This window comes from Danio rerio, chromosome 9, assembly GCF_049306965.1.
Source record: "Danio rerio strain Tuebingen ecotype United States chromosome 9, GRCz12tu, whole genome shotgun sequence".
NCBI lineage: Eukaryota > Metazoa > Chordata > Actinopteri > Cypriniformes > Danionidae > Danio > Danio rerio.
Window position 1 is genome coordinate 45,355,315 of NC_133184.1, and position 27,744 is coordinate 45,383,058.

Consider the following 27,744-nt stretch of genomic DNA (forward strand, 5'->3'; position numbering starts at 1 on the left):
TTTTAAATTAATTTGCCTTTGTAATCTTTAATCATAATAACCTCCTCTCCCTCTTAAACAAAACCTTCTTATCCGATAAAGTGTATACTGGTGATCACCCTGTTAATAGGATTGACCAATAGCAAACCACAAATCAATTTATGACTAACAAAACCAAACTCTAGCTATTTATTATCATTTGTTTACATTTTACGTGAATAACCCTGACTAAATGACAATAAGACTATTGAAATACTCTGCTTTCTTGTCTATAATTATCAAATCAAAGAAAGCAGGGAGTTGTGTACCGTTGATGCCTCTAGGAGAGACCTCTGTCAGTTTGAGACCACACTCTTTTAGGAAGCTGATGGCCACCTCCACACTGTCATCAGTAGGTCTTTCCAACAGCAGGGTCAGCATCTCCAGACAGAGGACTTCATGAGCCTTGAGGGAGGTGAAATACATTTAAAAATACAGTAGTCTATACACAAAAATCTGTTAAAATGGACAGTTCACTCAAAAATGAAACTTGACTCATATTTTACTCAACCTCATGTGGTTCCAAATCCTTTTTTTTCTGTCTTAAACAAAATATATTTTGAGGAATGTTAGTGACCAGGAGCCATAAGCTGCTTTCCTATCCACCTATTTTTATGCACATTTTGCAATTTCACATAAAAAACCCAGGATGGACGTGCATAAACTTCCAGCAAGAAAAAAAATCCTGTGACTTAATTTCAACACTGTAAACCCCAATAGGTTAAGGTAGTTCAAACCGTTTGAGGAAATCGATTACTACAAACCATTTGAGTAAAAAAAAAAAAAAAACTAATCTATACAAGTACTGTGAACTTACTACATTTAAGTTGAAGTAATGAGGTTTTTAATTAACTCATTACCTTCAACAGTGAGTTTAAAACTCTTTTCAAATGAGTTAACTTTTAGTGAATTTTGAGTTAACTACACTCATTTCATTTGATAAAGTTGACTGTTGGGTTTTACAGTGAACAGATCATGTGATAACAAAAATGGCAGAAAGTGACAGGTATGTTTGAGTGGATGATGAGGTCCAAACATTTTTAAATGTTATATGAAAAAGAAGTGATGACCCTCCTTGATGGAAAACATCAGTGGTACGTGCAAACCTTCCAAGAAGTGTGAGTAGAGATAATTCTAAAAGGATATGACAAACCGTGGACTACTTTGTGTAATAATTGGAAGAGCCTCAAGCAAAACTACATGGCTGAAAAAGAAATCTTGAAGGTAGCGGAGCAGGTGGCAAGAGCACATTTTATTAGATATGAAAAAAGGCCTTCTCCCAACACAGCAACTTCAATCTTTCTTTAGATATTTGGCACCATTTGTACTTGTTGGATGGAAACGAGGCTTTATTCGCAAATGTTGTTGGCAATAGTTCAGTTCTGCGCATAAATTTACCTAGCATCTTTGGATAAAACGGTGGTAATGACTTCCATTGTAGAAATCAAATACAGTTAAAGTCGATAACTAATTGGTTTTACAACATTTTACAAAATATCCTCAAGTTCAACAGAGATAGAAACTCAGGTTTGAAACAAGAAATGACCATCCTGGACGGAAAACATCAGGGTACGTGCAAATCTTGCAAGAAGTGTGAGCCGAGGTGATTCTAAAAGGATATGACAAACCGTGGACTTATTTGTGTAATAAATGGAAGAGCCTTAAACAAAAATACATAACTGAAAAAAGAAACCTTGAAGGTTGCGGAGCAGGTGGCAAGAGCACATTATTAGATTTGAAAAAAGGTCTTCTCCTAATGTTGCAACTTCTATTTTTCTTTAGATATTTGGTGCCATTTGGACTCCTTGGATGGAAATGGGGCTTTATTCACAAATGTTTTATGCAATATTTGAGTTTTGTGCATTAATTGAATTTGCATCTTTGGATAAAACATGGCTAATGACTTCAGTTGTAGAAATCAAATACAATGAAAGACAATAACTAATTGGTTTTACAACATTTCACAAAATATTTTCTTAGTTCAACAGGTTTCGAACAAAACATTTCATTTTTGAGTGAACTATCCCTTTAAAGAGCCAATGGGACATACCACGTTCTGGTTGATGAGATGACCTACGAACTTGGACGCTGTGAGACATTGTTGCTGAAAAAGAAAAGTCAGGATATTATTTAAACCAGTGCTCCATTTAGAAACCTGTACCCAGTGTTTCCTGAGGGCTTACTTTATCATTCCTCCTGTAACCTTTCCGGAAATTAAGGATAAGCCTCTTGAGGATAAGTTCTCCAATTTGAGGAAACTTGGAGTTGATGATGGCCACCACTGCAGAGTATACATGAGTGAAGATGGGAGACGCAGCCTGAGCCTGAAGTATAGACCTGGCTAGAAGACCCCTACAGAGAGCAACACCAAAATTATTACAAATGACCAAAAAAAATTACCCGTTTATAAACCCAAAAGGCTCATGCACACCGGTAGGAATTTCACTCACATTTACCATCAGCGTGTTTTTTGGCATTCATACTAAAGCAATTTTCACTTAAATGAGACCTATTGAGACACTTTTTATAGCCAAAATATAAATCAGATGCTTAAAATAACAAAAAAAGCATTATTTTACATTTTTTTGAAACTGACCCTAATAGACTTTGATCCAAATTTTGCCTTTTAGTCACTGTCACTTTAAACTCAAATGTGACTGTGCTCTTTTCAACAAATAAATTGGCAGATTCAAAACAGAACTAAAGTTATCTCTGTGAAAAAAATGAAAATGTCAAAGAACAAGGTTTGACTATAGAGACTGTTGTTCAATTGTTCATGCTAAAACTTCACATTTATAATGTCTCTTCTTTTTTTCTTTTTTACTTCTATAGTGCTTTAACAATGTAGATTGTGCCAAAGCAGCTTAAAATATAAGTTCTAGTAAATTGTAACTGTGTCAGTCCAGTTTTTATAGTTGAATTTCAGTTTAGTTGATTTCAGTGTGGTTTAATTTCCACTGCTGAAAGTCCAAACATTGAAGATCAAATACATCGATGCGCAGCTCCACAAATCCCAAAAGTCCCAAAACCAAGCAAGCCAGTGGCGAGGAACTAAACTTCAATTGACGAAAGTAAAGGAAAAAAACCTTGAGAAACCAGGCTCAGTCTCTTAGTCTCTAACATTATCTTCGGCAGGTATGGTGTGAAATCTCTAATGGCAGACGGTTGCTTCTCATTCAGGACTGTGTTTTCTAACAAGAGAGATTGCAAGTGATGCTTTGGACCTCTGATAGCATGTACAAAGGGAGAATGCCAATTAAAGTGTTTCTGCAGACTGTTTTTATAAAGTGTGATTATAAAAATATAATATACTAATTTTTACCATTAGAGATTGGCTATATTCACACACTGTTACCACACAACTGTGCTTAAACCCCTAATAAAAGTGATATTTGCATAATAGACATCCTTTAACAAAAAGCAGACACACTCCAGTACACAAAGTAGCGCTGCACAGACGTAGTCACCCTCACTCATTTATTGTATAAGCTTTTCCACTTCTGTTTAATGTCCTCCTCTACAGCATACAAACTCCTGGTCTAAAGTTTGTGTAAAAAAAGTTACAAGCCATAAAATTGAATTAACCATTAAGTGAAATGAAATTAAACATTGGATCCTATTTGATCAGCAATTCCTGTGTGCTCGTTTTGTGGTGAACGCCACCAGGTCATGTTTTACTGTAACTTTAGCAGCACAAGGCATGTGAACACAAGCACCAATCTCATTTGTCAACCAGTCAAAAAAACGAGTCTGAGGTAATCAATTCTTTTTTTTTTTTTTAAATAAAATAAATCAGGCTTAACATGCACAAATATCTGTCAATGACATGTTTAACGGATATTGTGCCCAATAAAGAAAGTTTCCTCGTTATTTACTTACCCTTAAGTAGGCCCACACGGAATCTGAGCGCACAGAATTCTGCATATTTTCCACAGAATTCCACAGATTTCTGCAGATTTTTAGCCCATTATTAATTCTGTTTATTTACTTGAGTAAATGTATAAATGTGAATTTATTCAGTTTTTATTCAGTAATTTATTATTTATTTAATATATTAAGGTTTTAGTTAAGATACTCCACTGGATACTCCCAAAATAATTCTGCAGAAATCAGCAGATTTTTACCAAAATTCTCCGCAGAAATAGCAGAAAACATCCGCAGATTCCGTCTGGCCCTACCCTTAAGTCATTCCAAACCTTTATGAGTTATTCTGTTGAACACTAAAGTTATTCTGAAGAAAGCTGAAAAATTGTAACCACTGAATAATTGTTTTTCTTAATATTGAAGTCAATGATTACAGGTTTCCAACATTTTCAAAATATCTTATTTGAAGTTCCCCAGAAGAAAGAAATATATAAATGTTTGAAATAAAGGGTGAGTACATAATTACAGACAGAATTTTTTATGTGAAGACTCAAGTTTATTTTTAATCTTAAATAAATTGAGATGTTTACATTTTTGCATTAAAAAAATAAAAAATAAAAATAATGAGGTATATTTAATTTTCTGTAACATCTGATAGATTTTCTGAATTTTACACAGTACATATCAATTGACCTTATTAAAAAGACATTTGCCCTGGGACTGTGACAGTTTATGTTGACAACACATTATGAACAGTCAAAGATCAGAAAATCTTAGAAAGGGCCAATCTTTACCTGCCCCTCACAATATTCTCCTGCAGCAGCTCCTGAATAATGTTGGCGATGTTAGAAACGTTCACTTTGTTGATCAGACCATTGATGGACTTCTTCAGGGCTTCCCAGCTCATCCTCTGATACTCCAAACTGGGAAAATAAAACAAAAACAATGAATTAAAACTTAACCACACTCAGCCTTTAACGCTTCCTCTTTTAAAAGAAACTATTTCAGATTGTTAACTCAGCAGAGATGTTAAATATCTAATCCTTGTCTTTAGCACCCTGTCATAGAGTATTTTAAAGGTCACAGATTGCTCTACAATTATAACAGGACAAAAACGTCATTGCTGTCTTTTTTCCCCTAGTCTGTAGCATCTAATTTGCTGATGCTGAGGAGTTTTTTGGAGAACAGCTTTTCCCCTTCACCTCATCTAATTTCCTGCCCTTAGCTGCTCTTGAGACTGATCTGTGATGTATTATCTCCATCACCTGTCTTCCAGTGTCTGGCCTCAAGCACTCCTGCTATAGATATCCCACATCCCTAAGGGACACCTCTTTATATCCTGACTGGTGACCTCCATTCTTCTACATGAGGAAATCTAATCGACCCCTTCACTAAATTCATGTGGATGCGTTTCCCGCCATCAATAAATCACAATCTATTCTTATCGCAGCGTCTGAAAGGACTTCAAAATCAATAGACTTGAAGATGGATCCACAAAGACCCCCTCTCTTACCTGATGATCACTCATTACTGGAGCGGGGCAATAAAGCTGTAAAATATATTTATTTTTCAGCATTCTGAGAGCAAATATTCATGTGTTGCTTTGACTTTATTATAGTCATATTATCTAAAAAAAATTACATTTAAATTAAGTATGACTTCTTAATATTTTTTACTACATGACTATATATTTTTTTATAAATACCAACTCATAAAAAGAGTAACAAATTGGGGGTTTGATTTACTTGTTTGTTTGTCTTTAAAAAAAAGTTATAAAAGCTACTCGAGAATGAGTTTATTACAGAGTATACGGGAATTAGAGAGTGAAATTCAATACATTTTAAGACCTTTTTAGGACTCTTTTCATACATTAAGACCTAATATCCACTTTAGGTTTCAACAGAAACACTGGCGAGATTTCAGCTTACAGTATATTTACTACATTCTAATGTAAATAAAAAACTAATCCAAAACTAAAACATTATTCATATACTGAATAAAAATATATTAAATCAAGCTAATTTAGCAGGTTGGCACCTATAAAGCTGCAGATATAATGGTGGTGCCTTGGTTACTGCAGTAAACAAAGCAGCATGATGTCAAATCAAGCAGGAATTTATCGATTTCTCAAACTACACAGCTTCCTGATATTTGCAGATTTAATTCAGGCAAACTTTATCATACAACCATACATTGCATAATCACAAGCTATATAAAATTGAAAACCTTGTAAAATAGCATTGAAGATGTTTTAATACTTTTAAGGGCCTTAATTTTCCCTACATTGATTTATCATATTTGAATACTTTTAAGAGCCTGCGGACAGCCTGTATTAAATCAAATAAAATATCTTTTTTTTATTTTATTAATTTATATTTCAATATATTTCTGTTTTTTATTGTTATCTAATTTTATCAATGTTGGAAAAACTATATTAACGATTTTGAGGAAACCATTTTTCTTTTTGGAAGATGAACATCATTTATTAATATTGATTTTAAACATCATAATTGTGACATTTTATTTCATCTTTACTAATGAATATATTACTATATTAAAATACATATCTTAATGACCCCAAACATTTGAAAACTAAAAACAAAACAAAAATCTTTTGTATTTATTATTTAGGCAAAACTATGATACAAAGGTATTATTTGAATAAAATCACTGCATGTTTTATTTGATTCATCATAAGGACCATTTTCAACAGGGAAAGATCAACAGGGAGCTGCAATTTACCAAATATACTAAAATATCAATCTTTGAGGTATTACTCATTATTTTATGACACTTAGTTTACTGTAATAACGGGTAGGGTTGGGCGATATATTAATTATTTATAAATAATTTATTCATTTATAACAAATGAATTATTTTGTAGCCTACCGTTTCAACTACCTGACCCGCATCATCTTTGTTTTACCCATAACCAAATCATAAACAAATAAAGATAAGTTACACACAAATTAACACCTGTCAATCACTTTTTCCATGAAACTCTGGCATGAATAGGCAGAGTGATCTGTGTCATTATAATGGCGTTGACAAACTTAGTTGGTAAAAAAGGTGCACAACCAACAGAAACCAACCAACAGTATCTGGGTTTTCATTAAAATTACTAAGTACAAGCGTGAAAGCGAAAGATTGAAGTGTACTGACGCTTTGACACGTTACCTGATAGATTAAAAAGACCAAAGAGTCGTTAGGTAGACACTAGATTAATTAAATATCACCTTTAACAACTATAGTGAGACGCATTCAAGCGGTACATCCTTGATAAACTGTCCGACGTGACCTGCTCTCAGCGGTTTTGTGCTCAAAGCACCAGCTGACTGCCTGGAACTTAGATGTACTCATATGCTGCAGCGCAAGCCTGTGTGTGGTCACGTGAAGTGCGTTTTCAGCGGTATAGTGTGGACGGAGATCTTTTCAGAAATGGTAGGTGAAATACCAGTGTTGACGTGGATTGTTTTCATTCTTTAATGCCATTTTAAAACTAAGACATGTTAGTGTAAACAGGGCATAAGTGTGTATTTTTCGTGAGCGGGTTGCAGCTGCGATGGGGGTAGGGTGGAGGATTGTGATGCTGCCTCAGCATCGTGATGTCTATCGGCCACGATGGCATCGTCCATTAACCCATCCCTAATAATAAGTTTCAAATGTTTGATGATAATTATACAAAATATAGCCTACATTGAAAAAAAAAAAAAAAACTTTTTGGTATAGAAAAATCTAACAACTTTACTGTCATAACTTTTTTTTATCGAAATATTATTTCAAGGATAACAAGAATTTGTAAGTAAAACATTTTACATTTACTTCATGTTATAAACCGAACGAGTGGAAATATTAAAATAAATTTTACTTTTTTTTTACGTTTTACTATTGCAAACCTACTAATTAAGTACATTTTAACAAGGGGTATGTAGTAATAAATGTATAGTTCCCAGCATGGGATTGAATTAGGAGTCTTAATTAAATTATGCTACACCAAATGTAACCTCATTATAATAAGTAATTGCAATAAGAAACTAGTAAGATTTACTTAATTTGACAAAAGCAATGTTCCTTCTGCTAAAAACAGAAACTGACTTAGGTAAATATAGACTCAAAGTTAAAGATAATAAATTAACTTTTATTTTATTTAGGAGTGTTAGGTTAAACAATAAGCACATTTGACAATATTGACATGTTACGTCTGTGTGTATATTGTTTGTATTTTTCCTCCTGTTCTTGCTTTCTCTCTCCCTCCCTCTCCATGCCTGTCATTTTCATTAGGTTCGCCTACTCTGACAGCTGATTGGTCAGAAGACCACTCAGTCATTATTAGGTGACATGGCGCAGCAATATAAAAGGGACGCCAGGAAGAGCAGAGAGGAGGGCACTTTTTTTGTATTTTTTTGCTGACACAATTTAGTTTTTGATGACTTTGCTAAACTTTTGTTTGGGTAAAATTATTTTGCAACAATTTGCCCACTTTTGAGACGTCTGTGATTTTTGTAAATTTTTATTTAGTTTGATTTGTTTGTTACTTTTTTTTTGGCCCAGCTCTTTCCAGCTTCACATCAAGCTACCACTCATCAAATTCACTCTTTTCTTAGAGAGTAGGTTGGATAGGAAGTCCAAATTACTCTAGCAAACACGTAGGTTACTTATTGATAGAGACACCAGGTAAGAGGTGAACGCTATCTTTTGTTTTTTATTAATTCGACAGCTGAGAATAGGGAAGAATACAGTGTGCGGCGCTGAAGACTTTTCGTTGCTTTTGTTTCAATATGCTTTCTAGCCAGGTAAAAGTTACTCTTAAATTGTTTTGTTATATTTCTTTCTTTTGTTTGGCTTCACTAGCGTCCCTTTCCTCCGGAGTTGGCCTAATATGTTTGTTTGGTACTTTCTTTTTGAATTTGCCACTTTATTAATTTTTTCATTATTGTAAATATTTCATGTTGTTCATATATTTGGACATTTGTATATTTTTCACATTTGTAAATTAAATAATTTTGTTGGCATTTCCGTAGTTTGTCTTTTTAATTCCATTATCACATAGTAAATTGCCAGCGCTTAAATGTTTTACCTTTTACCTTAGAATAACATCAAAGAGGTTGTAACATAAAAGTTAATTGTACTTGATATAAGACAGTGAAATTTACTAGTGCAAAATGTTATGAAGGTTTTATTAAGTAAATCTTAAGAGTAATTTTTTTTCAGTGAGTAGATATTAATAAACATGAGTGTGTAGAACTGGTAAGTAAAGTGAAACCAACCTGCTCTTGTCAGTGATCTGAGCCTGCATCATCCGCAGTTTGGCCGGTGGGATATAGGCCCCACCGGTGCGGGTTAGGATGGGGTCCAGCGTTTCCTTCCTCTTCTTCACTGGAGGCTCCTCAGTGGGAGGTTTATCATTTTTGTCTGGAGAGGCTGACCTTCCCCTCCTCCTGTGTTCCCAATCCCTCTCTCTGCTGGAGCGCCGCTCGTAACGCTCCCGATCACCATAACGGTCCCGCTCTCGCTCCCTGGACCTGATGCAAGGACAATAGAGAACAAAAAAATGCCAGAATGGAAATTTGCAAGTCAGGGAACTATAGTTATATGGGTTTATTTTAATAGTTATTAAATTACAAAATTTTAAAAACAGTCAAAAGGACTGCCTTGGTAGTTCTAGTGCAGAAGTGCCCAAACTTTTACTTATAAAAAAAACAAAAAAACAAATTTGATTGAGGGCTGTGGGCCGAAGGTAAATATAGCAAACTGTATTACATTAAAGTTGCTACAAGTAATTTCCTAATTTATTTTGCTAATATTAAAAAAATAAATAAATAGAAAACACTGCTTTATTTAAACTAATGTAGTATAATTTATAAAATAATACATATAATGAACATTTTACAGCAAAAACAATCATTTATTTACACAATAGAGTTTAATGCTGAATACACAAGTCAAGCTTTTGCACTGATTTGTTTGCAATGTTTTGTGCATTGTCCTCTATCCATCGAGTATTTAAACAGTATTTAGTTACATGTTTTAAAAATCTGATTCATTTACAACATTTAATTGAAACATTTAATTTCAGTTTGCTTTGTTGTAGCTGAACATTTGAAAAAAAAAAAAGATTACGTTTAATTCAAAATGATGATCTCTGTTAAAAGCAATCTCCCCAACATTCTCCTCTTCTCAGATGGGATGGTGGGCCAAATCAAAGGGCCAACTTTGGCCTGCGGGCTCTAGTTTGGGCATATCTGTTCTAGTTCAGTTCCCTTTCACACTGAAAAAGAAAATAATTCAAGCACCGCATTTCGCTTGCTAGTATACATGTATGTAATATCAAAGTTCCTTTAAGGCAAGTCATTTCACTCGGTAGCCTTCTTTAAAACTTTTGAAATTCTCCAAAACTGTTTAGCGAAGCTTCTGTCTCATAAATTTAGCTTCTAAATCATTGGTTCCCAAAGTGGGGATCAGGACCCCCTGGTGGGTCGATGAACAATGACAGGGGCCGCTTGGTGTTTTCTAAATGTCAAATTAATTTTAATAAACTATTAGAATTTCGATATTTCATCCATAACACACAGAAAATAAAAATAGTAATTTATAGTTACATAAAAACAACAACATGCGAATAAAAAACCGTCAGCCTTTCAGTTATTTTTTTTCATAGTATTGTTGTGTTTAATTTAACAACACAGCAATAGTGTCAGCTGCAGCAGATTGATTTTATACAGGGTTCTTACAATTTTTTCTAACTTCAAATTCCAGCACTTTTCAAGCACTTTCAAGGTGCATTTGTATGCTTTTCCTAATAACCATGGTAAAATATGTTTATATACGCTGTATGTACTTTTTTACATTTAAATCCATTGTGCTATTTTTAAAAACACAATATGACATTTCAACTTAAACTATTGAATACTTTGGAGCATAGATTTATTGGGATAATTCACCCAAAAAATGGTTAATATATATATTAACTCTTTCTATCAAAAGTTGATATCTCAAAAAATGAGCTTACAGTCAGATTTTTTTTGGGTGTAGTAACAAGTTGACATGTTTGTTTAAAACTATTCCTGAGTGCTTCGTTTGGCGTTTCTCTGCATGAATGTCTACTAAATACGCGCATGCTGTGAACATTTTGCAGTGAAAACTGGTCGCACTGCAACAATTTTATACACTCACACAAATGTTCCAAAATATATTTGGACCTTGCATAGATAATATTTCAGGTGCATATGCAATCAAAATGGACACAATTTTGAGCCCTGCAATTTTAAATTCAAGCAGGTTCAAGCACTTTGTCCAAAATTCAAGCACTTTTCTTACCTGAAAACACTATATTAAAAATCAAGCATTTTCCAGGATTTCCAGCACCCGTACAAACCCTGTTTATAGCACCAGGTTAAACGTTGACACCTTTATGGAAATCAAATACATTAAAAATAAATACAGGCCACAACTTAACTATTTGAATGATCTCTGATTGGTGGTCTTTAAAATTAAACCAAGAATAGACTTGTGCAGAAAACATTGTGCCCAGTGGTCTCAATAGTTGAGGTTAATATTAAATTAAACAAATAGCAATATAATAGAATTAGGCATAATAGATGACTATAAAAATTTGATGATTGTTATAATGTTGCACTTTTTTTGTTGTCTATATGCTTGAATTTATATAGGCCTACTGCTGTGTGCGCAATGTTTGTATATGTATATTTCACACCTATATTTTTACAGGAATTTGGGGGTCACGATTCACTGCCATTGTTACTTTGAGGGTAGGGGGATGAAAAGTTTGGAAACCTCTGTTTTAAATGAATCAGATGGATAGTCCAGAAAAATACAAAAAAAATGATGGCAGCTAATCTGTCTGGGACATCTGAATTGCACATATTTCCACTTACCTACGAGCCCTTCTATAACGTTCACGAGGAGAGCGAGATCTGGAGCGAGATCTGGAGCGGGATCTTGAGCGGGATCTTGATTTTGACTTCTTTTCATGCCTGTAGTGGAGACAGATGACATTTTTGTTAAAAAAAGTCTTATTTCTGCATTGATTTTGCTAAGTCGATGCTAATAAGATTTACCGGTCAGGTGAGGAGCTTCTTTCTCTGTTTTTGGTCTCTTCATCAGAGGTACGCTGAAATGGACACAAGAGCATAAGAAAAACAAAGCCATAACTCAAGCACTAGGTTTGTTGACTAGCTGTGTGTCAACAGTGTTTGTTTTATTCATGATAATAAACAGCATTTCATAAGACCTGTGTGAGAGTTTCTTGGCAATGGCATGAATCAAATTCAAGTTTAAACACATTTTTGTGAGATCTACGCATTTAAAGTACAGAATTCTAAACCGTTTTCATTATTGATCATCAATGGCCAAATAAATTAAACAATCTATAAATCAATACAGTTGGTTTATTAAGAGACAGAAAACAAGTAATGATATTTCACAATATTCTGCATGAATTTATTGTATGATTCATTCACTTACATTCCATATAACATATAAATCATTTTTTTTGTCAGTACACATTTATTTATGTATTTTTTTTTGTGTGTAAAAAAATATATAATTTTTCACAGTACTGAACATTTTACTAATTACTTTTATTCAGATGATTATTTCTTCAATTTATTTTTAATAAAAACTTAAATTTGAAGTTCTGTTTGTTAAAACCAAGTGTCTTGCAGTACTGTTTTTGTAATAAATGGAAAGCAAATTACATTTGTTTCCTCCCCTTTTTGGCTGATCCGAAAAAAGGTCAGATTAGTGACTAAAAAAAAACACAAATTACATTAACACAAATTAGAAAATAAATAAATAAATGTATACTGACAGAAAATAAATTATAAGCCCAACTGACAGAAATTACAAGCAATCAATCAGTTTTAATTATGAAAATGCCTAAAGTAATGATATTTCCATTACATTATATTTAGAAAAATGCTGTGTTTGTGACTCACCCTGATATGCATGACACTGCTCCTAATCTTACGCATTACACCGTCATCACTGTCACTGCTGTCACTGTCAGAGTCGCTGGATTTCTGATCACGTTTGGCTCTGGGTGATGCCCTCGCCACGGGGCTGCCCACTCGTGGACTTCCATCTCTGGAGCCTGGAGACCCTGAAAAAAATAAAACATCAGGAAAAGGTTTTTGAACAGCTGCCACAATTCAAAATAAACTATGCGGATACATGAACAATGTCATCGTTTTCAACTACTCTCATTTTGGGTGTTTACACGGCATTTTCAAAAATGTAAACTTTGATTTGTGTGTTTACAGTCACAAAACCATTTCACACATTGATTAAAAAAAACAGATTTTGCAATTTAAGTTATGTGTAAAATGTTTTTTTTGAATCAGTAACCTTTAAAATACAGAGTCGGGAGTACAAAAAAATAAAAAATAATCGATGCATCACGATTCTCTTAACGATTCTGGATCGATTCTCAAAAGTTTGGAATCAAGAACAAAGCATGCTGCACTGTGTTTCAAACTAATGAAACATCACTATGCTTCATAGCTTGCTTTATGCTTTAAGCTGAATACTAGGATCTGGCAAAACAGATAATAAAATATTATATACTGTCACCATGTCAAAAAAAGAAATTAGTTAAGTAAAAAATTAGTTATTAAAACTATATTGTTTAAAAATGTGCTCGTTCTGTTGGTACTTGGGAATTATTTGAAAAAGAGTTGTATATTCACAGGAGAGCTACTAAAACTCTATTTTTTTTCCTTAACATTTTCTGTTATAAACAAATAAAAAATGTGATGCTCTCTTATTTGGAAAATAAATCATTAACAAAATACATCTGATTTTCATAATTGCTCTTTGCTATTAGCTTTTTTACATTTAGAGATTGGTTATCCTGAATAATTATTTAAACTAAATAAATTTTTATGGTGCCAGTACTGTCATGCAGAGATTTCAGTTATTATTAGGGATGCTCCGATAAATCGGACGATAATCACTATTTATGACTCGATCGGTACTTGCTACAATGCCCGATCACATAAACCGATGACAAGTGTTCATTTATGGGTTTACAATAAGAGAAAGATGCATTTTAGCTCCTTATGCATCAAATATGCACTCCACTACTTCTTCATTGAAGTTTGTTGAATTACTCTTCCATCATTTGCGATGTTTCCAAATTGCATAGTCATTTTTCCTACCAAGTTTTTGTATGTTTTATCTATTATTTTCTGTAAAGCTGCTTCTGACCAAACATGTCCACACTAAATGGTTATAAGAGATGTGTTTAGGAGATTATAAGCAACATCCTTTATTTATTCTCCAAGGGAAGAAAAGATCTGTACTTAAATATCATATTTAGCGGGAAAATGTGCTTTAGCAATGTTAAAGTTATATAAAGCTTGATGCATCAGAATTGGTACTCTGTATCGGCCGATCACCAAGAAGAAGCATCTGTATTTGGTATCAGCTCCAAAAATCCTGATCAAAGCATCATTAGTTATTATAGAAAAGCATAGAATTGTTTTTGGTTACAATGTAAATGATAAAGATGTAAATGTATAGCGGAAGAAATAGTGAAAATGTGAGTTAAGAATCATTCTACAATCAAACCGTAAAGCCTGAATCTGAATTGAATCAAAAAACCTTAAAGAGTCCCATCCCTATTCCTGTTTCTGGCCACAAAGACTTTTAGAGGGCTGTCAGTACCAGCAATAAAGTAAAATGGGATTTCCCAAAGCCCGATGGCAACGTTTCAAGCATTCGCTTACTGTTGCACTGTACAAATGCCATCAAACTGTCAAGGCTTGGAGACAAATGCTGATTTACATTTCTATTTAAGTTGAATTGCTGCTGGGAGAATGATTCAGTGCATGATTCTCTCAAACCTGAAGTGACATTCACACCAAACAGAAGCCAAAGCTCAAAAACCAAGCATTGAATCAGTGCCGAAGAGTATAAAGCCCATGAAAAAATCATAAAGAGCAGATGATTCTGCCGAGCTTGCTCCTGGTCCCATGACTCCACACCTGCTGTTTTCCTGCGGATCCTTTTGTCAGTTTAAACACAGCCACGAAATAAAGAGAACAAAAACACTGAAACCTTTAGCAATGCAGTTTTCGCTCTTTCTTCCGAGGCATTTACGATAATGACTTATCACAACATGCACAACAGCGCAGCAGTTTTAAAAATGCATGAAGGGGTGGATTATTGTTAAATGATCTTGAAATGCATAATTGCTGCAGTCACTGTGTGAAGTGGCTCCCAGGCAGCTGCTATCATTTGCAGATATGGAGTCAATCTCTGCGGCAGCTTCACTCTTAATCTCCAGCTTTAGCAGTTAACCTACTATTGTAGAACCATTTGAAGCAACAAATGCAGGCAGGCGCCAAAATCATGACTTAAAATGCACTAAATGATGGCGGAAAACTGGGTCTGGAAAGCAAAATACTTCAGTTGATGGTGGTGGTGACACTTTCATTTTCAGTGTTTAAATCAAACTCTATGATTGACAGTCTGAGATTCACTGATTCAAGCAACGTGAAGAGATTAAATAAAAAAAATGAAAATCCTCCATTATAAAAGTTAATCAAGGACATTATATAAACCTGCTTTTGCAGAACAATTCAAAGCAACAAATGCAGGCAGGGGCAAAAATCATGACTTAAAAAGCAATACATGATGGTAGAAAATAGGTTCTGGAAAGCAAAATATACCAGTTGGTGGTGGTGACACTTTCAAATTCAATGTTTAAACCAAATTCTAAGAATGACAGTCTGAGACTCACTGATTTAATTAAGAGTAAATCAGTTATTCAATATTGTGAAATGTTTTCACAAAAATAAATAAATAAATAAATAAATAACGAATAAAAAATGTAATAAAAAACAAATAAAAAAATTGTATATATTTAAAAAATAATAATAAAAACAAATAAAAAGTATTTAATAATATTTAATATTAGTTAATAATTATATAATTATTATATAATATATATATCATTTCTTCATTAAAAAAATTACAATTATGTATTAGGGCAAGAAATTTTTCACAGTTTAACCAATAATGCAATTTATTCTTATGACATTTCACCATAGAAATCATTATTCCAGTCTTCAGTTGCAAATCTTTCAGAAATCAACCTGGTATACTAATTTAGTGCAAAACAAAATATAATAATATTAATAATAAAAATAAATCACAATTATAAAAAATAATAATTATATATTTAATTATATTTTGTTATCAACCGCTGCAGCTAAATATTGATGTAAAAAACAATAGCATTTCTTTGAAACTGCCAGTAAACTGCTTTCCCTGCTGTTAGACAGGACATTGTTGTCTATAGTGCACTAAGTCCCAAAACAAACACTCCAAAGAGACATAAAATGACACTTCAATATTCCTTTGGATAAAATAGCACACTAGCGTACAACTAGTCCTCAATTTCATCTCACTGCGCTGATTTACATATTGACCACTTAAAAACACAGCTTCCTAGCATGCTCCATGTATGTCTCCTGGACTTTGTAAAAAAAACAAAAAAAAAAAAAAACTGACAACAATCACATGTGGATGAGCATCCTTGTGCAGGTGTCAGGAGGCTGCTGTTTAGGTTTGGGGAGATTTTGGATTTGCAACCGCTCAGGAGAAGGGATGATTGAAAGCATTTTATGGATGATAACGCAGGCTATGAGAGCTACTGAAGTGAGACTGTTGGTGATGAGCTCCAGAGAGCAGGGAGCAATAGATCAGATAAACAGGCGGGAGCGGTGAGGTTACACGCGTCCGCAGTGCCACACTGAGAATGGATGTAGATGAGCCCTGAGATACAGAAAGCACTCTGGGAAAACACTGATTATAGACATGACATTGTCCTGCGAGGTTGATTTAGGAGCCAAGCGAAGCAAATACTGGCAGTAATATTAACTTACACTACTTTTCGAAAGGTTGAGAACAGCACTTAAAATGCATAAATGTTTGTTAGACCAAATGAAATCCACTTAACCTTTTCCCAAATTTGAGGCATGGCAATTCCTGAATGTAATGAATGACAGAAAATGCAGTAACTCTTTACAATAAGGTTGTATTAGTTAATGCATTTACTAACATGAACGAACAATGAACAATACATTTATTGCAGCATTTGTTCATGTTAGTCAATGAGTACGTTTGCATTGTTGCATATAGAGGTTGTAAAAAATGCATGTGGCAATGCATAAGCGCTGGCCTTTGAATTGCTGCCATTTCTGCTAAACAACCCCAGAAACAAGCAATTAAGATGATTTACATGTAGTGCATTTATTCTCTGTTGTATGAGCGTCTTTCTCTGTGTGTTTGAGAGAAACACAGAGCAACATCAGCCACGAGGCAGTAATTCAAGCATTTGCGCTGCAGAGTTTATGGTGTGTCAGATACACTCCGCATCCACTGATATGAGGAACAGTGTACTGACTGTGCTGTCAGGACACAGAGGAAAATGCTCAGTCAATATGTTCAAGAGTAGACAAGTGGAAATATATCAGAACCTAAGCCTCCAACTCAATCAATGCTCAGTGAAATCTAACAGTTTATTAGCCAGTTGCCAACAATAAAAAATATAGTCATGCAGAATAAAATGTATTTCAAGGTTCCCAATCTACGCCAAATGACTTTTCATTGATGTTGACTGAATAAAAAGCTGAATTTCTATGACCTATAATGAATATAAAAAAGCCAACAGCAGAGCTGAGCAGTCCCTCCAGAATTAAGCATTTCTGCAACAGCTGAATTTAATGCAAAATTAAGCAAATGGTGTAGCATTAATAGGAGCTTGCCATTTCTTTATTGTGGCAGATTTTGGCGTGCCAGCACACTGCTCAAACTCCTTCCAGACAATCTGCATTGTTTTATATTAAATAACATTATATTCATGCATAAAAAGTGCTCATCCGGTGAAAATAGCTCAAATTGTCAGACAGCACCGTGCTTCTCAGCTGTGTGACCTGACTTTTTAATCCGTCATATGACATTATCACTAATGATAATTCAGTCAAAGCCCTGTCAAAGCCAATCAATCGCTAAAAATACGAAGCTTTACCATGATTTTTCTAGTGCTTATTTTGAAGAGATTTTAACAGTTTTGGTTATTCATTAAATATGATGTGGTAGGCTTTATATGGTGAAGAGGTAAACACTTTCTCTATTTGTATTTCTCAGTGTTCACCTTAAATACCAATGGCAAAATGTAATCAAGAACAAAGACATGCAAATGTGTGTATGTTTTCAAGAAATGCAGCAAATAAAGACATTGCAAAATCTGTCATTTTAGGCTGAATTAATTAGGTATTTTTGGTTGACAAGTCGAAAAGGATAAAAAATGGCAGCGAAAAAAATAGCCAAACCATAACAATAGGCAAAACACCTGAAACAATGTGTTTAAAAAAACAAGAAAAAACAGAAAATATATATTTTGATAATCGGCTGGTAAAACATTCAATGATTGGCAAAAATCTCTCACATTCCATGACTTGGACAAAAAAAATAAATTCTATGATACTCCAGAAATTCCATGACCCGTGGAAACCCTGTTAGTAATAAATATATCTATAGATGTATAATATAATCAGTTGTATAAACTAGTGTTCCTCAACCTTTTTATCAATTCTATGCTTGACCGCTGTCACTCTGATACAAGTTTTATTTATAGAGAAAATTACAAACCACTGCAGTGCTTTGGTAATTCTGTGTTTGTCTGAGATAATTAGTCTACCAAAATGTGTACATTCCATGCAAAGTATAAAGCTGATCGATCAGTTCTTGCCACGTGACTCGCGGTGCACTTGTGGCATTCATTCAACTGGGTTCATCTGGAAGGCGTGCACCTCCATTGGAAACAACGAACTTGCACAAACTCTAGAAAAGACTATTCAATTCATGTTGATTTATATAGCACTTTTTACAATATAGATTGTGTCAAAGCAGCTTAACATAGTTCTAGTAAGATTCAGATTTCAGAGTTGAAGTTCCATTTAGTTTAGTTCAGTGCGGTTTAATTTTCACTGCTGAAAGCCCTTTAGGGGCCGCTGTCATTTGTAATCTCCAGCAGCTGATCTTTTTACAAAAACAGTGGATTCACATGATTTGTTGACCAATGGGTAGCGGATACATTCCTTGGCAGTTTGCAGGTCCTTCACTTGGCTTTTTCCACTTCGCAAAGAAACTTTCCAAAGACATCTGTTTCTTACTCATTTTGCTGCTTGTGGGTTAAATTTGGGCTCTTAAGTGACCAAAATTAAAGTGAGAGAATACAGTCATTTTTCAAAATAGAAGATCTCAGACTAAGATAATAAATAAAACGAAAATAATTAATGACTTCTTTTGTGGCCCAATACCAATTGATCCACAGACCAGTACCGGTCTCTGGCCTGGTGGTTGAGGACCACTGGTTTAAACAACTGATTGACTTCTCATTGTAGAGGGCTGTTTATAGTGCACCATGTGTGGACTGACATTAATGCTTTTGATAGTTTTTAATAATGAATTTAAGTCTGCACCAATAGCCTAGTGGTTTGTGTTTTGACATAGAGCATATAAAGGTGCTAACGGTGACCTGAGTTTGACTCCCAGCTCAAGGTAATTTGACGATCCTTCCCCTCTGTAGCTGACGCTAATCGATAAGTAGTTTGCTTATGTTTATTGTTTTTCATATTTTATTATTTGATTGTATATTGGTGTTTATTTTATAAATTTCCTTGTTTCCAATTGGATTGAGTCAGAGGTCACAAGATCCTCATTGATTATTTTACCTGCGAGAGTTGGTATAGACAGCATGTTGAGATCTCAATGCAAACACATGTTAAATGCTCCTGATTATTTTAATGCTGGTTTTCAGGCCAACACTGTAAAGGTAACATTGTTTGTATATTTTTTTGTTTATTTTGATGTCCTTTTGATTATGTTGTGCTTGTGTGAAACATTTGGTTTGTTTGTTTATCTTTTTAGCTTTCATAGTGTTCAATAAATAAAACGCATCGACATCAGTATTTGGAAAGCATAGACTGTTTAATAACCGGCGGGCAGCTACATCCTCTCTCTATTCCACATTGCATTCCTGTCTCAACTCTACTGTCCTATAAATGCTTAAAAACCCCTAAAACATAATTATATATATTAAAAATAATTTAAGTCAGTCTAATTTCAAAAGTTAAAAGGCCTAGAACTTTAAAAAGCATCACAATACATTTTAATTTTTACAGAGTGTCACAAAAAAAAAAAAATAATAATAATAAGTTCACTTAGTTGGTAAAAACAGGCCTTTTGTTTGAGGTCATTTTTCACGTCAACCGAAACGTGCTAGCTACACAAACTGCGTGCTCATCCACAACAGGTGCGTGTACAGTGAAGCATTGCTCTGCCACTGACTGTGTTTGTCCTTGTGCTGACTTAGGAAATGTTGGAAGTAGGTCTCAGCTGTAAGGAAACAAGCAGGCTTATGTGCCGGTATAGTGCTGAGGTAACAGTTTTCCGGTCATCAGATGTGCGGTTTGTTCTACCTTGGATTATTTTTAAACATAACATTCAGAGAATATTGGGAAGGTGGCATTTTGAGTTAAAGGGACAGTAAACCCAAAAAATGCACATTACATCACAGGCTTTCAATGTATAGACCAAAAGAGTTAAAACATTCTTCAAAATCTCTTCTTTTTTGTTTTCCACAGACAAATGAATCAGAATAAAAAATTTGTTGTTTTTTTATGTATGAACTATCTATTTAACAATACATGAGAGAAATTGATTCATGATTCACAAGTGTTTTTGCAATGCTATGCAATGGACAATTTTATCAATGGTATCAAAGCAAAAGTATTTTTAAAACATAATAAAAAAAACAGTAGTTGACCACTGTACTGTAAATAACGTCTGCAAAAATAATAAAATGCATATAAATGACTACAGTGCATAAAAAAAGAGCAAGAGGGTAGAAAAACACTGATTAATGACTATTTAGTTGGTACCAAACAAAGTTAAAGGGCAAGCTTACCAACAACCCTCCTGCGGTCATTATCTTCATGCTCTCCATCCTCAGATGAACTTGTGCTGGCCTTTCTCTGTCGCTGCTCCATTTCTTCTGTGCTGGGAGGCTAGAAGACAGCAAGACGACACAGAGTAAGAAAAACACTAGTGCCGTAATGAAATGTAGTGTGTCCAAGTGTACGAGTGTGTACATTGAGAGCAATGTCTAGAAAAGAAGTCTAAGAGCGGGGGACTGGATTTCTAAATACAACTCTAAAGCTGCGTGTAACTAAAGCTCTGTTTATACCTCATACATTTGACTCAGGTGTTTAAATAAGTGAAAAAATGATTGCAGTATACAATTTTTACATGTATTAACATGCATATGAATGTGACTCCAGAAGTGAATATTGAGCTAAAAGTCTCTGGTGATTACCTGTAAATGTGGTTTGAGCTTTTGGGAAAACCTTTTTGAACTCAATTTACACTTCTATTGATGAAAGATGTCTAGATAATTATGGCTCAAATGACAGATTACTAAAAATTGTATTTTGAAAATTGTACTAATATTGTAAAGAAGAATGAAACAAATTATAAAACTAGCAATGTCATCATTAAGTTAAATTAAAACAGTTTTATTACATAAAATAAATTCCACTGACTGTTAAATGGGACATTTCTGAAGTTCTAACTGTAATAAAAAAAAATAAGAATTTTTGTAAAATATTGTTTTGCTCATAATTCAAACAATGGTTAAAAGTTGTTTTCATTAACAGCAATAAATGCTAAATAAAATAGAAATAAATACTGCTTGAAGAACTGAAGTCAAAAACTAAATCAAAATGAAATGTTTAATTAGATTTTAAAAAATACATTTTATAAATACAAAAATATAAATACATAATAAGTAACTTATAAACAAACATTATACAGTTAAATGAAATATTTACAACAACAACTGATAATACAATTTAATTAACATAATAGTACTTTAAATATAAAACTACATTCTCAGCAAAGTATTTGAACACAAAAAGATAAAAAAAAATATGTCCAGATCTGTTGAGATGTTAATATCATTAGATCTAGTCTATGATTAAATTTAATAAAGCTAAATTTGTAGCTTTATGTTACAAATTTCCGATTAGAGCTGCACGATATTGAAAAAATCTAATATTGTGATATTTTATTTCCGTGATAAAATATAATATTGTGACATGAATACAGTTGCACAAGATGATTTGAATAGCTATATTTTTTTCTGTGGAGTCTAACAGTATTCAGGTACAGAAATTCAATAGCATCACAATGTTAAAAACGTATTTCTTACTTTGTCTCACTTCTAGTACAAATATATAAAAAAAAATACTGTTTTGCTTTCACCTTCAGAAGAAATAAGTCAAAATGAAGAGTTTTTCCTTAGAACAAGCTAAATTACCTACCAATGGGGCGAGTAAATTAATCTTATTTTCACTAAATGTACATATTTGTAATACAAACAAGACAAAAATTATTTTTTTCTCCAACATAAATCATATAAATATTTAAATACAATGAATGTTTGTTACACCTCCAAACATTATCATTTTTTGTGTCCAAATAAATGTAACTTTCTTAAAATGCTCAGTCACAGACCTTAAAAACACAAGCAAATGATAAACATTCACTCTATTATGGTTAAACTCTTTAAAAAAGTGACTCTAAATGTCTTCTGAGGCTCCTGAATATTATTGCTGAAACGATATATCGTGCAGCCCTATTCCCAATATTACCAAATACTTCAGAATGTAATGCAGCTTTCTGCAGTGCAAAAATTCAAAGGTCAAATACAAGCAGCACGGGGAAGTGATCAGACAGCAGACAAGCGATCAGTGAATTAACATCTGCAGTTACAGTCGGATTCTCCCCGAGCAGCAGTACGGCATCACTCCCACAATTCGATTTCACTGAATATGCCACTCACAGCTGCCACCGTCACCGTTTCAATCAAAATTCAATTTGCCATTTCAGCAGGACGGGTGGAAAACAGATGCGTGCTTTCTATGGTGTCAGTAATGCGAATCTCTCTGTGCCGTTTCTGCATCTGCCACAGACGGATACGGGACTCTCAAAGAATAGCCATGAGCTTGCTTTCCTCTGTATAAGACACATACACACACTCGCCATCCTATATGTCCCTACTGAGCCTAATCCCAGGCTGTACGCAGTGGGAGACTCGAGTGATTTCTGCAAACTTATGGCAAACTACTCTTTCAAACATGGATCTGCCATTCAGCAGGTAGGCTGGTATTTCAGACTTAGACACACACACACTAAGAATGCTGAGCACTAAAGGAATAAATCATTCAGAAACACACTGCATGGCCGACAACAAAAAAAGGATAATATATGAGTAAGGGGAGCGAGAGCAATATCAGCACTTCTACATAAACCTAAAAAAGCTGGACTGGAGTTTCTTTCAGTGCCAATGAAAAGAGTGGCATCATTGCAAATTACAGCAAATAACTAACAGCCAGATCATGATTTAAACCAGCGATGTCCAATTCTGCTCCTGGAGGGTCACACCGTCCTGCAGAGTTTAGCTACAGATAATACACAAGCCTTAATGTTTCTAAGGATCCTGAAGACTTTCACTAGCCGTGTCGGGGATACTGGGAATAAAGAGAAAGCTACCCACAATAGGAATGGTTACGTCTTTAAAATTGTGTCATCTAAACGCTTTTCAATGTGCTGCATCTTAAAGAAAAACATCTTATTCCTGCTGTCGTTGTTCTTAAAGGTGCAGTAGGTGATTGTCTTTAGAAACATTTTTTGCTGTGCTGATTGAAAGTCTCTTTACATTCCAATAGTAATGACTGTAGTAAATGATCTAAATGTATTTATATGTATTTTTCACAGTTTAAGGGAACTACACGCTGGTGAATGTTTGACGCTGGTGAAAGCAATTACTTTGTGCAACTAATGGGTCAAACAATCATCAAAATTATGTCACAGAATGTTTTATTTTATGAGTGAAGTCTTTAATGTGCTTTTAAATCATTTTATTATATTCAAAGCAGCACTTAGATGCGAATTTATCCTGAAAATGTGGCATGAGAGCTATGCATGTCAAGTGTCGGATGATTGCCTTTTTTGGGTGCATTTCTGATCCTTTTGCATAAAGGTTTTAATCAAAAGACAGGTAATTTAATTACTTTCGATGTGCTAAAATTTTTGTTAAACGAATGCTATTTTAAACAAGCGCATGCACATATTAAAACTGTAAAACAGACTTAAGTGCATGGTCTAATCGGAAATAAAGCAAATTAGTTATACATTTCATTATTTAATGCATAAAATAGGCTAGTCTTTTTATAAATTGAGTTTAACTGATTTGAAACTTTTAATTGCATTTTTAGGTCTTGTAAATAATAAAAGTTGCATCAGATTGATGAAAAATGAACCTGAATACCTGCCTGAACAGGGCCACAATTACTTGTTCGTGTCTAAGAAAGTTGTTAACCCCGTTTAGAGAATCATTAAAGGCTGATTTATACTTCTGTGTCAAGCGCACGTATGCTACGGTGCAGCCTACGCGTTGACGCATAGCCCTACGCAATGGCCGTCGCTGACATGCACCTCTCAAAAAAATGTAATTACATGTCGCAGTGACGCGTAGCACAAGATCTGATTGCTCGGCTTGGTAGCGCTGGAGATTCAGGATGGGACCAAGCGGAGCTATTGTTTACAAGTGTAGAGACTCGTGAAGGAGCTCCGGATGGAAAGTTTTGTTTTGTATTTACCTCATGGTTAAAGTTGTTGCACGTCCGTCGGTTCCTGCCTCAAAATGAGTGAGTTTGAGCCACTTGTACATTTAGGAAGCGTTCAGAAAAAACAAAACACTAGTGAAGAACCTCGACACAAAGGAACATTAACACCTGAGTGCCAACTAGCGTTTCGGAAGTGTTATTGCAGAACAACAGAAACAGTGCGCAAAAGTATAAATGCACAGCTACATGCGTTGCATGCACCGTGGGTCACGACGATCACTTCACGCAGAAGTATAAACCAGGCTTTATGGGTGTTTTACATTATACCTAACAAGGTTCAAATGAAGGATCTGCAACAGAGAAACTACGGATTTTGGTAAACATTCATCACTACATCGTTCTTTTCCCAAACGATGTGTCATACTATGATAGTTCAGCCGCAAATAAATAAATAAATGTTCAAAGAGATTAACAGTACATGTTAAAAATATATTTATGTACAAAAACTGTTTTTGTAATTGCAATAGTATTTCATAATGTTACTGTTTTCAAAATAGTTAAAGCCCCAAAAATAGCACAGGTACATAAAAACCATGTTTGGGGAAAAAGACCATAACATACTCTCCTAACTTAGCATAAGGTTTTAAAGGGCACAGCAAAATTATAACAATTTAATGAACGTACAATACAATCTAAGCAGTGAAACAGTTTAATAACAAACTTGTACCAATATTTGGAGTTTAGGCATTACGTTTGCTAATCTTAAACGAAAAATTCAGCCAAGGTCATATATTATTAACACGGACTTTCAATATATTTAATTCACTAACGTATGTATTAAATCAATATGCACAAATGTTTCCTATCATAAACGATACGATGTTGTCTATAGATTTCTCTTTATCTCATTGCTTTTAAAATAGATTTCACTAACGTGATATAAAAATATGGAAATGTCGGCCTACGCAATAAATATGTAACGTTAAACTAGATTTTGATTAACATTAAGTTACTTGTTGAACGGTAATTGGTTTATATTGTTATCGTTTTCGGCCTAATCCCTATCGTAACTTGTCTTTCAAATGTAACTTGAATTTTACAGACACTCAGTGGACTAAATGACAAACATAATAGTTTATCATGGGTTTAAATCAGAGTGTTTATGTTCATAATGTACACAAATGATCTCACACAAACCAAAGCAGCGCCATCTGCTCCACGCGTGCAGGCCCACAACCCGTAAAATCCCACCGGAACACATCCACGAGCCGCTTTAAAACTGCTCAGCGCGGTCAAACAAACATATCGACTTCATAATCTGGAACTAACAGCGAAGTTCTTACCTCATCTCTCGATGTAGGCCCCATATTCATTGCCGTCTGAGATTCGTTTGACTCAGCCGCCATCTTTCCCGCCGTATTCCGGAAGTGATGCTACGGGGCCTCGCGAGGTTCCAAAAGTGTGGAAAAACGCGTTTTTCTTTAGCAGTCAAACTGCAATACTGAACATATGTTGGATGATTATCATCACTGATGGAAAAACAACTATGCGTCAGGAAACAGATGCCTTGATATTATTTTTACATTACATTAATGGCTTGAAGCTAATTTAAGATTCTGTTTAGAACATAGGTAAGAAATGTAAATATAATGATTAATGGGAAAAACAAAGACTACTATATTTTTCCAGGAATCAGAGGTGTACTGTATATTTATGCAAATATTATTTTCAGGAATCACAGCTATACTGTATGTCAGAATTGTTTTAATTAACCATTGATATAGGATTTGCACTTTCACAACCGTACAATAAAATTAATTAAATAATTTTCAACATTATTATTATTCATTCATTTCTTGTCGGCTTAGTCTCTTTATTAATTCGGGGTCACCACAGAGGAATGAACCGCCAACTTATCCTTATTCAGTTTTTACGTCGTGGATGCCCTTCCAGCCGCAACCCATCACTGGGAAACATCCACACTCTCACACACACACACACACACACACACACACACACACACACACACACACACACACACACACACGCAAACACACACGCAAACACACACGCAAACACACACGCAAACAAAAACACACACACACACACACACACACACACACGTTTGTAGCTCATGTTTTTGGACTGTGGGGGAAACCGGAGCACCCAAAAGCAGGGAGAACATGCAAACTCCACACAGAAATGCCAACTGAGCAGAGGATCGAACCAACAACCTAGCGACCTTCTTGCTGTGTCGTGACAGCACTACCTACTGCGCCACTGCGCCGCCCCATTATTATCATTATTATTATTATTAGTTGTAGTAATAGTATAAGTAGTAAATATTAATACTTAACAAATAGAAACAAAAACAGAAAATATCAAACCATTATTTTGGGCATTGGATACAGCAATAAAATGAAATAATATAAAATAAAACTATTGTTAATGAAATGTAAATAAAAATATTTTAATTTTCACAAGATAAATGATTTAATAATTGGTTTGTTTGCTTTTATAATTTAAAACCAAGGTTAAAAAAAAAAACTCATTTTTATTATGCACAAATTTGCACACACTTCTAGAACAAAAACATTTTTTTTTTGGATGAATTTAAGTGCAAAATTCTTTTTTTTTTTTTTTTTTGACATAACACACTCTCAGAAATAAAGGTACGCGAGCTGTCATTGGGGTGGTAACTTTTCAAAAGGTACACATTTGTACTTAAAGGGTCCATATTGGTACCTGAAGAGTATATATTAGTACCTAAAAATATTAAGAGGAACACTTTTGTACTTTTAAGGTAATAATACGTACCCTTGAGGTATTAGTATGGACCTTTTAGGTACATATTTGTACCTTTTGAAAAGGGACCACCCCAGTGACAGCTCACGTACCTTTATTTCTGAGAGTGTAGAGTAAAATGTTTCTACAGAGAGGATTTAGTGAATCTCTTTTTAGTACATTATAATTCAGATACCATCAAGAACAGATTTTCACTATTTTAATGTTGAATAAAATGTATAGTGTATTGCCTATAATCAGATCTACATGAACAAACTGAGTATGAAGATATATATTAAGATACGTATAAACAGAGATTTGGGGAAAAAATAAATGGGGGCTATTTATTCTGATTTCA

The 27,744-nt window shown here is 34.2% G+C and overlaps 1 protein-coding gene across 3 annotated transcripts in view; it reads right to left on the bottom strand.

The window, feature by feature from the left end:
• cwc22 (CWC22 spliceosome associated protein homolog) overlaps positions 1-26,039 on the bottom strand; it is a 92,041-nt gene extending 66,002 nt beyond the window's left edge. Inside the window, exons 1-10 of one of the 3 annotated variants that reach the window (NM_001077569.2) lie at positions 25,946-26,039; positions 20,882-20,981; positions 12,840-13,003; positions 11,961-12,013; positions 11,778-11,876; positions 9,150-9,404; positions 4,677-4,805; positions 2,202-2,370; positions 2,069-2,122; positions 288-423 (exon numbers count right to left, since the gene is read on the bottom strand). In NM_001077569.2, coding sequence (NP_001071037.2) covers positions 288-423; positions 2,069-2,122; positions 2,202-2,370; positions 4,677-4,805; positions 9,150-9,404; positions 11,778-11,876; positions 11,961-12,013; positions 12,840-13,003; positions 20,882-20,981; positions 25,946-26,008 — 1,222 coding nt within the window. In that variant the 5' untranslated portion in view covers positions 26,009-26,039. Of the gene's footprint in view, positions 1-287; positions 424-2,068; positions 2,123-2,201; positions 2,371-4,676; positions 4,806-9,149; positions 9,405-11,777; positions 11,877-11,960; positions 12,221-12,748; positions 13,004-20,881; positions 20,982-25,799 lie in introns of all 3 variants that reach the window. The other 2 variants (XM_073912081.1, XM_073912080.1) reach the window with 2 other exon arrangements.
• Between the last annotated feature and the right edge of the window lie 1,705 nt (positions 26,040-27,744).